This window comes from Anser anser, assembly GCF_964211835.1.
Source record: "Anser anser genome assembly, chromosome: 15".
In the NCBI taxonomy this organism is placed as follows: Eukaryota; Metazoa; Chordata; class Aves; order Anseriformes; family Anatidae; genus Anser; species Anser anser.
This window is the reverse complement of record NC_139736.1, coordinates 157,921-170,412: the sequence shown is the minus strand read 5'-3', so window position 1 is coordinate 170,412 and position 12,492 is coordinate 157,921. Positions and strand designations below refer to the sequence as shown.

The window sequence follows — 12,492 nt, the reverse complement described above, 5'->3', positions numbered from 1 at the left end:
TACCTTATTAGAATATTGATATGTCTAGCACTTACAATATTCATCTGAAAAATCTGGGGAGGTGGGTTCACTCTGCTTGTGACAGTGAAGAGTCGAACTTGCTCAAAGGTTGTAGAAGTATAACTAACTAGTTAGCAAAAGAAGCGGCATAGCTGGGACTATACAGTTTATTAATATTCAAGTTATCAAGCCCAAAGACCAGTTATATCTACACAAACTGTAGCTATGCATTTTAACTGCCTAAATCATATTTGAAGCACACATTATTGTTCTTATCTTACATTAAAGTAAAACTGTTTCTTTTAGAAAGGGTGTCTAAAATGCCAATTACATAGGAGTACAACGTATTTTCATGTGCATGTGAATGAAGCCAACCCTGACTTAATAATACTCTGAAGGTGTGGAATGAACTCTTATGACCCATATATTGAGAGTTGTAGGTGGAGCCAATGATTACACAGTCAGCTTTTATTGGATTTATGTTTACATAAATATCCTTAAAGATCTAGTGTAAGCAGCTTTTCTTTGTGATTTTAACATCCAGTGCTCAGTACATGTTGAAGGGATAATCAGGAAGCTCACTCTAAAGGAGGAGTGAGAAGGCATTTTCTACAGGAGGATGCTCAGGATGTCAATTTTATGCCTCTCTTACATCTGCATCTTTTGTATTTTGTTACAGTATTCTTTACTGAATCATTTATGTTTTGTGTCCTGACTTCCTTGAACCAAACTGAGTTGTGAGATCAAAGTCCAAGGAACACATCTTTTTCTTTGGAAGTGTGTTAATGAATGCATGTTTTCCATATCTGTGATCTAAGTAGGAGGGTGGCCAGTTACTCTCAATTGTTTAGTGTATTCATAATTTTGCATGGAATTTATATAATAGAGTGAATCTTACTGACAGAATTTGGATTGCTCACAGAATTTAGCTGGAGTTCTTAAACTTCAACTCTTGATGTTTACAACTTAAAAAAAAAAAAAAAAGTGACTGGTATACCATAAATTATAAGACATCGAGGTTCCTTTTTCTTCTTTGTTATTTTTTAAAGATGCATTATTACCTTACAGACTTCGTAAACTGTGGCAATAGTGCAATGGCACTTTATTTGTATATGGTACGTTATATTTGGGATGGTATTTGTATTCATCAGTGTGCAGAGTAAGCATTTTTATACATTCTGTGTGGTAATTTGGTGAGGAAGAAAACTTGATACTGGTGAGGAAAGAAAATTATAAGTGAAAGGAAGATTGAGAGAATGCAAAAAAAAAAAAGGTTTGTAGGTGATGAGAGAAAGGTTAAAAATACTTAGAAGACAAAAGTAATTATATCTTATTTATCACAGAGTGGATGTTGTCAGGAAATGTAAAGCATGTTTGGTACATGTGCTAATGGTATGCTCTGTTGTACATGCTAGGCTGATGAATTCAGGTAATGCAGGTTGCTGGTGACCTATCATTAGGTGGAAGTTGCAAAAGATGACCGAAGACTCTTTTTCTTTCTTTAAAGCAGTGTTTCTTTTTATCGGTTTTCAATCGTTCTTTCCAACTTTGCTGTTTTCTGTTCCTGGATTAAATAATGCTCTTCAGTTTGTAATTCATACAGTTGACAGCTAACTTAATTTCTGAGGGTTGTTTCTATGGACTGTTCAGTCATGAAGTGTTTTGGTAATGTAAATGCACATAAATGTGGAACATTAAAAATATACTGTTTCGTGCACTTCATCTGTCAACTGGTTTGGTGCATAGTCTATCTTCTGTGAGACCATGAATTTCAGTCACAGAAGAAATTGTGATTGGACTTCATCAAGCACTGTGTGCTCTGTGTTGGTTAACTGACAGCACATTTTAATATAATAGCAGTATTTTCTTAAACATCTGTATAGTTTTATGTGAAATATAGCATCCCTTCACTTAGTTCTAAAATCATAGTGCTTTCTAGTGTGCAAAGCATTTAGTGTGAAATGATAGAAAGATGTTTGTTTTTATTGTAGTTCAGGCTGTGGTCTAGCTTTCTGCTAGCCCTGGTTAGATAAATGCATTTTTCTAGAAACTAAATCCATGTGCCTAAAAATACATCCGCAATCATTTTCAGTGAGCCATTTTCAGAACCTTAAGAACTGTTAAACAGGGGGAGTTTTCAGGTATTACAGTACAGTCATCAAACCTTTACATATCAGCATGAATTTCCAAATGCTAGGAATTCGGTCAGCAGATTTTTTTCATGTAGAACAAGTATCACATATATATGTGTGTGTATATATATATATATATGAGAATGATTCAAATTTAGCTAGTATTGTTGGTATTTATGGTATTTAATGCTTTTTAGTATTTTCTGTAATCTAATCAAATATTAAAAATAATTATTAAATTTTAAAAAGTACTTGGCATGCTGCTTCAAGTTTCCAGTATATATTTATAGAATATATATAATGAAGCAAAACTTGAGGTACTGAAGTATTACTATTGTCAGCGATCTGCTTGTTAGTAGAAAGGACAGATGTATCTGTTAGACAACTGTGTTATCACTTTTTGCTGTCCAGAGCTCTAAAGAAGAAGATTATGTCAGTATTGCATTACTCACACATAGAAGGTGTGCACACGTAGACCCTAAATTGTATAGGAAACAACAATTTTACTCCTTTGTCTTTGTCAAGAATATCAGCAGGAAAATTTCTTGAACTATGTTCTAATCGGTAAACTAAGCATCAGTTATAATTTGATCTTGATTCCTCTTTTCTCTGCATGAGGTAGGTAGGAACTGCATCTTCAGCATACTTTTTTTTTTTTTTAGAAGATGCACATAAAACACTTGCTTGGTACATGGCAGTTCTCAGTACCCTGTGAGTATTTGTACATATCAGCTAAGACAGAAACAAAAGATTTTAGAACAAAATGTTCAGGTTAAAGAAGAGGTAGGTTCGTTTGCTTTTAATTAAAAACAAAAGGGGGGGGTGGGAGTGGAAGCTATATTACAGTGAGATTCAAATACTAGCCTCTTTGTTCTTGTACTTGAGGTTTCCAAACAAAATGGTAGTTCCTGTATTATTTTTAGCCTTAGTTTTCAGTGTTCTCACTTACTGCTTAGACCTTTCATGGTAACAGTGGTCTGATGCTTTAATAATCTTTCGATAAAGAGGGGTGGGAATTGATGAGCGAAAAGGTGTCTAGTACATGATTGTGTTGATTGACCAATCTGATACAATTACAACTACATTGTTGATTTCCATTTAATGTCTTAAATTCGGCTTTAAGTGATGTAGCTGTATATGAGTACCTGCTTGTAATTCATATACCAAGTTGAGTATGAGCTTGCAATTAATTCCTGCTTGGGCATTCAAATCATTGTGCCTTTTTGGCTGTCCTGTTTGTTTGTTTGTTTGTTTTGTTTGTTTCTAATATAGGATGAAACAGGTGCCTATTTAATAGACAGAGACCCGACCTACTTTGGGCCAGTGCTGAACTATCTCAGACATGGGAAACTGGTTATTAACAAGGACCTAGCTGAGGAAGGTAGGATATTACAAAATCTTTTGTCACTTTCTCATTATTCTCACTGCTTTGAAAGCCACCAAAAGTAATGTACCTGTAGATGGTAAATCTTAATCAGTGTAGCATTTCAATCTGTTTCAGACAAAGCTGATTGGTATTGTGCAGTTATAGTATTTGCTGCTACTGGAGTGTTTTAAGCATGATTCCTGGTTTCACAGCCCCTGCTCCCAGTTAGAAGTAGAACATTTTGCCGTGAGGGGAGATGCCTTTTATCATACAATCTTGTTTTTTTTTTGTTTTGTTTTGTTTTCCTGTATAACTGTGTGAAATAGTTGTTTTCAGTCATCTTCAAGCAAATGAATATTGGCTGCAAAACAAGCTTTTGAAGATGTAAAGCCAAGTATGAGTGAAGTTTTGAAATGTTCAGATATGTGGAATGTGCTGTTGAAGAGTAAATTCTGCCCCTGGCTTCCTGGCCCCAATTCATATCAATTTTATCCTAATGGAGGATGACTGTTTTAGTACTAAAGCTGTGTTGATAAGATAGTGAACAAATTGATTGAAGAGAAATGGAGTCTAAGAAAATTAGCAGGAAATAATTTGAACTAAGATTTCAATCTGCATTGTTAAACATACCGTTTGTGTAGAGAACAGGTAAGGCTTGAACATGTGAGTTGTTGCAGTCTGTAGTATGCTACAGCAGTCAGAATCTTAAAGAGGTTGTTCAGGGACAGAGATCTCAAATGACAAGAAGAAAAATTTTCTGCACACTGCCAGTAAGAGAACTTTTCAGTGGGAGTATTTGGATTTTTCTTTAGTGTTCTAGAGACAGGGCTTGAGCTATGGTGGTCCATCAGACTGCTGTAGAATGGCATTTGTGCTCCTATTCTTGTTTGTTTGCTTTTATTTCCTGCCTCTCATTCTGCGTATGAAATGGCATCAAATTTTTTCAGTTTGTTTTTAGGACAGTTTTTCAGAATGAGCTAGACCACGAACTACACCTGCCTGAAGAAAGCCAGAACAGTTAGGCTGGTAAACAAATTGATCCTAGGGCAAAATAAATTGTTTTCTGTAGCGGAACAGAAGATCTTCGTAGAAACTGGATGGTGATTTTGGCTGGGAACCTTTGGTTACATGCTCTTTTCAAAACATGTTCTCATACTAGGTGTACTGGAAGAGGCTGAATTCTACAATATCACATCACTAATAAAACTGGTAAAGGACAAAATAAGAGAAAGAGACAGCAAAATCTCACAGGTGAGGCTGTTTTCTACTGTGTTTTTGATTATTTATGATATAGTAAGTAATGGGTGGTTCCTTTTTTTTTTCCATAACTGCTCATTTCCCCGGTAAGATACTGAGCGGCTGTACCCTTCACAAAAGGCACAAGCAAACAGTTCCAGTTCTAGTTCAAAAACTAAAATTCTGTTGTTCAACAGTTGTTCAAAAATGTCTAGTTATAGTGGAATTTCTTTGTCAAAATATTTCTGGAAATAACTATTTTAGAAAACACCTTGGCTAGCATTATTTTTCTCATATACATTTAAACGCTCTGAATATGGTGAGATATATGATAAGATGTATAAGTGCTGTTTATACAGCATACGTACAAATGTTGTTTGCTACAGAAGATCAAGATGGGAACTAAAGTTACTTTACTTGTGGTGCTCTATAGTTTTGAAGACCCTGCCTCTTCTCAAATCAGCTCATGAATGTTTCTTCATAAAATGAATATCATAGAGAAACTGTTAAGTAAAGAGTATTCAAGTTTGTGATTGTTCTTTAACTCTGCTTCTCTGGCCTTCGACTGAGTCTTCATAGAGACATTACAAACTTACTGTTGCCAAATTTGAAGCTGGGTTGTGGAATAGCAGTATTTTCTGCAGGGTTTCACCTGATGTGGTCCTAGTTATTCATTGCTCTGGAGAAGGTAGCTTGACAGAGAAATAACGACATTTTTGAGTATGGTCAGACATCCCTTAAAGGCAGAATATTAGCCTTGATTTTGACTAATGTGGTTTGCTACGACATGGAACAATGTAGGAAGCTCATCTATTTATGGATAAGTCTTAAGATGATTATAGCTCTTAAGTAGCACTTTCAGTCCCTGAAACATTCATGAAGCACTGAGCAAGGTGACTCTGAGCAAATGAGAATTCTACAAAAAAAATGGGTTGGTGCTTACTATTTCTAAAGAATAAGTCACAAAGTTATAAAGATAGCGAATTCCATGCTGTATTGAGCATCTTATATTTCTTCCTAAAGGTGCCAGTCAAACACGTGTACAGGGTGCTGCAGTGCCAGGAAGAGGAACTCACTCAAATGGTCTCCACAATGTCTGATGGCTGGAAATTTGAACAGGTAACAGAAACACATAGGATATAATTTCAAAGTCTTGTAAAAATTTAGTTATGTGAAAGAGGAGTAGGAAGTCAATTCTGTGCATCTTTTTAAGTGCAATTGTTATCAGAAATTGGATTAATAAAAAGATACATGATTAAATTGAAATTTCAGATTTGTATTCTTATTTGTCAGAGAACAAAAGTGCTGTAGCTCTCTGTTGGTTAAACTGATCTGACTTTCTATAAAAACATACATCATGTTTGAAATGTAACTCTTTGGGGTCTACACAGCAGCAGGGTGAATAAACCAAAATAAAATAATGCAAGTTTATAGAAACGGTAGGGCAGACATCTGGTAAAAGAGATGAGCTTGAGAGATAACTGTTAGTTAGGCCAAAGCAGTGGTTCTTCAGGTAAAGGACTGATATGTATACGAGGGAAAACTTATCCAGTGCAGGTGGAAAGCTGGATGGGCATGAGCTACAGGTGTTTCCATCTTTGCACTGCGTAAAAATAACTTTGAAAGTACATAAGTATATTGGAAAACACAATGTGAAATTACAAAATGATTTTTCTTTTCTCTTTGATGATCTCTGGGAATAAGAAACTAAGTACATGGCCTCTTCATCTTTTACATTCCTCTCCTACCAGAATATCTAAACTGCACAGGAGCAGTGGTTCTGTTAACTCTGGAATGAGACCCTAGTGCTCAGCCAACATCTTTTTCAGTGTCTGGTGCCAGCTGTAGGAGAGATCAGAATATAAGCACAAACTTTTTATCCCTTGCACTCTCCCCCTAATAACACAACAAAGGAACGTTTTAAGAATACAGCACACAAAACTAAAAAAAATGTTTTGTTTGTATTCAATAAAATGTGTAAGGCTTTTGTATCATAGAGAAAGGCATGACCAAATAAACTAAACCAACACAGAGAAAGCTTCTTATGCTTCAGTTCTCCAGTTCAAATATTAAAAGATCCATTTGGCGTGCCAGAAACTCAGTATTAAGTCACTTGAAAAAGCTCTCACTAAATCCACATGGCTGGTTTTTGACCAGTGCATTGACAAAATTTTTTAGATATTCTTTGTCATGAGAAACTAGCTTTCGCTACAAAACAGATTCTTTTCTTTTTAACAGAATAAATGATACTATATCTTTTAGCTGTCTTAAAATCCTGTGTTCTTTGTGAATATTATATTTGGGAGTATTACTGCTTTGGCAGCGCCACTGCAGAAAGAACCATTATAATCTCTCTTAGAATTTATATTTTTGGAAAACTCCAGTGGTTTTCTTGAAGGTTATGTCTTTCATTTCATCCAGCTTCCTTCCTACTTCGCTTTTGCCACGTGTTGCTCTCTCTTGGACACACAGTTTGAAGTAGATAGACACAGTAGCTGTATGGTCCCTTATTATTCAGCTTCTCCTTTCCTCAGACCAGGTCGTTCTCTCCTTTGGTTTTATGGCAGACCTGCTTTTAGTAGACCTATTTCACTTAGAACATAATTACAATACTCTGTATAATCCAAGCAGTTTTATTATGAAGATTTGAATGCGCAGTAGCATTTCTGTAATGTATTTTTTTCTAAATAACTCTTTGTTGCTCGGCAGTGTACTTCCTTCCGAAGCACTCTATGGAACGGCACCTACCATGCTATGTATATATTAACATTGATGGTATAGAGATCATCAACTTTTTCAGAGGAATAATATTCCTGTGGGTTGAGAGTCCCTGTACTCTGTGCCCTATGTAACATGTTTTAGCAGTTGTTTTTGATCAGAAGTATTTTTTCCCTCAATATTTCTACTTTTCTATCAAAATACAATTGGATGTGACAAATAGGAGAGGAAAGTGTTAAACCGCTGGTGCACTTATGAGTTATCAACTTATGCATTGATGCACTTTTCTAAAGAAAGTGAATGAGTGCTGCTAGAAAAGTGCAATTAAATATCAGTTTCATTCCAAAAAAAAAATAGCTTTAATAGTTGTGCTGCCCCACTTCCGTGATTTTAATGTGTTAGTCTGTGGATTATTTTTAGCTTCCATTGTTACCTCTTCAGGCAATCAGAAGAATAACATTTTGGCATTACTGCATAATGAGAAACTTTGGGCTATGTAACATTGCCACATACAAAGGCTTTAGACAACAACAGCATGTAAGTCATGTAAATTTTAATGATTAATGTAACCTGAGTCTGTCACCGTAATGCTGTCTTCAATAGGTTCACTATATGAGAAGGACAGTATTTAGCAGCTGCCTTCAAAATTATTCACGTAACAATTACAGGATAAATAAATTTACTGTCCATGAGTCTTCTTGTCAGTGTTGATTTTCAGTATACTGTGAATAGGAGGTTGTTGTCTAGTTCTTCGCACTTAATGTAAAGCTCTCACCTTTCTCAAGTGCGCTGATGGGCTGTGCTTTAATTTAAACGGGTTAGGAAGTGCCATGTATTATTAAGATAAAATATTTTTTGTAATAAATTGTGAAATATTGCTGAGATTGTTATGAACTTCTGAATTTTTAGACATTTAGCAATTGTGAACAGAGCTCATGGTACTAACCTTCATGGGAACGGGACAATTTTTTACACTACAGTTCTTTTCTTGGGTCTTCTGTAAATTGGCTATTCTGAAACCAGTTTGGAATGCTCAATTTTCTTAAATTTCGTTTTTTCCTCTAGATGACTTAATATATTTCCTTGGCTATATTTTATTTAACAACTTTTGGAACAAGACGAGGTTCTTTAATGTACAGGCTGGATATGTTGCTTTGCATAACACCTTCCAGTCTTATATCCATGTTACTGTTTGCACTTGGCATGTATGACAGGAAAATAATGCTCTCGCTTTCATAATACGCCAAACTTTGTTTAGGTTTTTCAGAGTAGTTGGTTACACCACAATGGTATGGGGAGTTTTCTAACTTACGATCAGTGACTCCTTTAACTTCCCTTGAAATATCAGACGGCTTTGCAACTGCCTCCATAACTTTTCAGTAAGTTAAAATTAAATTTCTAGCTTGGTAGCAACTTGTTCTAGGGGCAAGTAATTGTTACTTACGCATTTGAGCTCATCTGTTATTTGTATGATTTGGATAATGGTATGTGCTTCAGCTTTACAAAGGTTTCTTTTTGTGTTTTGCTCTGATTGGTTATTTCAGCTTGTCAGTATAGGTTCCCAGTATGGCTGTGGCCGGGCCCAGCAGTCAGAGTATCTCCTGATAGTGTCACGGGAAGTGAAAGGGGAAGAGAGATGCTTCCAGAAATGCTGCAGTGAGGTGTGTCGCACCGTTCTTTTTGCCCTCACACTGATATGCTTGGCCTCCTTGCGTTTCTGCTGCATTCAAATCATTCCACTTTATTCCTAGGTGTACAGCACATAGTAGTTTGTATGTATTTGTGACTGGCTTTTATTTATATTCACAGTATTTCATTGCACATTATGAATGTTCATATTGTTTTAAAAAAAGCAAACAAAAAATTGTTTGTTTAGACTTGAGTTAAAAGTTTTTCTAAAGAAGAGTTCTTGTTTTAATAGGTAACTTTTTTTCCTTAAATCTTCCTCCAAAGTTAACAGCCTTTGGTCCATAGTTGTTAAGTAAAAGTTGTACAATTTAAATGTTAGAAGCCCTGTAAATACAACTTCGCGTTCACTGATTTCAAAAGGGGCATTCTTCCAGTTCAGGTATATTTCGCATACCTAATAATAAGTTAACTTTAGAGTCCCGAGTCCTTTACTTCTGGTAACTCAAAACATAATTGGTTATTAGGTGGATGAAATATATTAAAACAGTAAAAATGAAAAACAAATTTTCAGAGACGAAAAATACGGAGGATTGAGGGGATAACAAAAGCAGCAGTTACTTTTAAAACTTGTATCAAGAGGAAGGAATATCTTGAGGTATTTTTGGTTTTGTTTTTTTGGTATTAGGCCGTCTCATCCTTTCTGCTCCCCTTGTTCCCAAGTCACTGCTCTTTTAATCACTGCGTTACTTTCCAGTGTTCAAGATCTTTTTGCTAGACAGTAATACCGGAGGCAGTTCCAAGTTCTCTACATAGCTGTGCTCTGTTTCATAGTGTGTTATGTGAATTGATTTGGGAACCTGGTATTCTTCAGTATTTTTCTCCAACAAAATACTTGGAGTTTTTGTTGTTTTCCTTGCTATATGTATGGTTATTCAGTCTAAAAGATTAGTATAACACCATGAAGATAATATGACAGCGAAGTGACTTATGAGCAGAACCTTGCCTATGATATGGACACTTATTCTTGCAATTCTAGATTTTAAACTTGGACTGCTGCTGAAGTATATTCCAGAATCTATTTTCAAGGTACTAAGCAATATCTGTTTCCTGGAGTTGCATAGGTAACATTTGGAATGTAAAATTAATGTACTAGGTTTGCAGACTTCCTGGAAGTGGGTAGGAATGTTGAGTGTAGGTAAGGATGTATAGGGTACAGGCAGCATGATGTTGTTCGTGTGTTTGTTGTTGAGAACTAAAAGTAAAGTTCAGTGTAATAAAATGGGAGATGGGTGAAGGCAGTAAAGAAATGAAAGCAGATATAAAATAAATAATAAGAAATAAATAATAATAAAAAAGAAATCTGGAAGGAAACCTTTCTTGCTCCTAGATTTGAAGTCTGAAAATTGATCAAGAGGTCTGAAATAAATACATTTATTGTCTTAGAGTCATTCATCAGCGCTGACTTAAGGGCTGATGCGTATATCTTTTTAGCCTTTTGCAAATAATTTGAGAAGGCAGTTGAGTGAAAATAGTAGAACTCAAAATGGAGTATGGGCCATTCATAGAATGTAATTTGTAAATAAATAAATAGAGGGGAGGACTTTCATTCTATCAACTTTTAGTATAAAAAAAAAAAAGTTTCCAAGACAAGCCTTCTGGTATACAAGCAGTTCACCAGGTCTGAAATAGAAGCAGTAATACTTAAAATAGAAGAATATTCAAAATAGAACTTGAGAATAATTGTGATGTATTTTACTGAGCTTTGAGAATCAGACAACCACAGAGAGAGAAGGAAACTGGTAGTCATGAAGAAGAGTTAGTTAATATGAGTAAGAGAAAAGCAGAGGAGAAAGGGAGGTAGGCAGTATGTTGCTTGTGCAAGTTGGAGTGTTTATATTTGATGGTGATACCATTGCTAATTTTGTCCTGTAAATCCATTGTATAGATCTGAATCAATATTGTTAAACCAGGATAGACAAGTTATTGAAATGTCACGTTTAGAGATCTGTCTCAATTCAGCTACGTGTGAGATTTGTTCACTTAAAAAATAATGTTCCTAAAAGTGATGCACCAACCATGTTACCTTTCAGTGGGATATTTTTAGTTGTACAGTCATTGATTTAAAACAGGGAGAGATTTATATTTTCTGCTGCTATTGAATAACTTGATGCGGGAATGATTTGACCTATTCTTTCAGCTATGCCAGTTTTATCGTAAGTTCTTTAACTCCCTTCTCTTTGAAAACAAGCCTGACTGTGGATAGGCATCAGGTAGTCTCTGTCTGCTGTTACTTATCACAGAATGGTTGAGGTGGGAAGGGACCTCTGGAGGTCATCTAGTCCAACTCATCTGCTCGAGCAGGACCAACTGGAGCAGGTTGCCCAGGACCACGTTCAGATGGCTTCTGAATATCCTAAGGAGGGAGACACCTCCACACCTCTCTGGGCAACCTGCCGGTGCTCAGTCATCTCCACAGTAAATAAGTGTTTCGTGATGTTCTGATGGAACTTGCTGTGTTTCAGTTTGTGTCCATTGTCTCTTGTCCTGGTACTGGATGCCACTGAAAAGAGCCTGGCTCCTTCCTCTTTGCACTCTCTCTCATATTTATTGGTAAGATCCCCCTGAGCCTTCCCTTCTCCAGGCTGAACAGTCCCTCTTGGCCTTTCCTGCTAGGAGAGGTGCTCTGGTCCCTTCAGCATCTTTGTGGCCCTTCATTGAGCTCTCTCCAGGATTGCCATGCCTCTCTTGTTCTGGGGTGACCAGAACAGGACACTGTGTTCCAGGTTTGGCCTCACTATTGCTGAGGAAAGTGGAAAGATCACTTCCCTTGACACGCTGGCAATACTTCGCGTAATGCGGCCTTTGCGGGAAGGGCAGATAGCTGGCTCATGTTCAATTTGGTGTCCCCCAGGTCCTTTTCTGCCAAGATGCTTTCCAGCTGGGTCATCTGTCCAAGACCTGTCAGCTCCCCCAGCCCTTGTGGGTTCATTCCATCAGGTCCCATGGACTTGTGTACGTCCAGTTTGCATAAGTATTTCACGGCCTAATCCTTTTCCACCAAAGGCACGTCTTCTTTTCCATCTTCTCTATGGGGACTGGGATTGCTGAAGGCCAGTCTTGCTAGTGAAAACTGAGGCAAAGAAGGCATTTAGTATAGTGGCCTTTTCACTGTCCTGTGTAACCAGGTACTCTGTCTCGTCCAGCAACAGACTCATATTTTCCCCTACTTTTCCTTTTGTTGCCAGTATACTTACAGAAGCCCTTCTCAATCTCCTTGACATCCCCAGCCAGGCTCAATTCCTTCAGGGCTTTAGCTTTCCAAACTTCATCCTAGGATGCTCAAATAATGTCTCTGTATTCCCATCCTTGCTTACATCCTCTGTATGCTTCCTTTTTTTTTTTTTTGTTTGA

At 36.6% G+C, this 12,492-nt stretch overlaps 1 protein-coding gene across 2 annotated transcripts in view; it reads left to right on the top strand.

Moving 5' to 3' along the window:
- Window positions 1–12,492, top strand: part of PDPK1 (3-phosphoinositide dependent protein kinase 1) — a 67,238-nt gene that overhangs the window by 36,347 nt on the left and 18,399 nt on the right. The window contains exons 14-17 of one of the 2 annotated variants that reach the window (XM_083800568.1): window positions 3,405–3,513; window positions 4,658–4,749; window positions 5,758–5,853; window positions 8,997–9,113. In XM_083800568.1, coding sequence (XP_083656694.1) covers window positions 3,405–3,513; window positions 4,658–4,749; window positions 5,758–5,853; window positions 8,997–9,113 — 414 coding nt within the window. The remainder of the gene's footprint in view (window positions 1–3,404; window positions 3,514–4,657; window positions 4,750–5,757; window positions 5,854–8,996; window positions 9,114–12,492) is intronic. The other variant, XM_083800567.1, reaches the window with a different exon arrangement.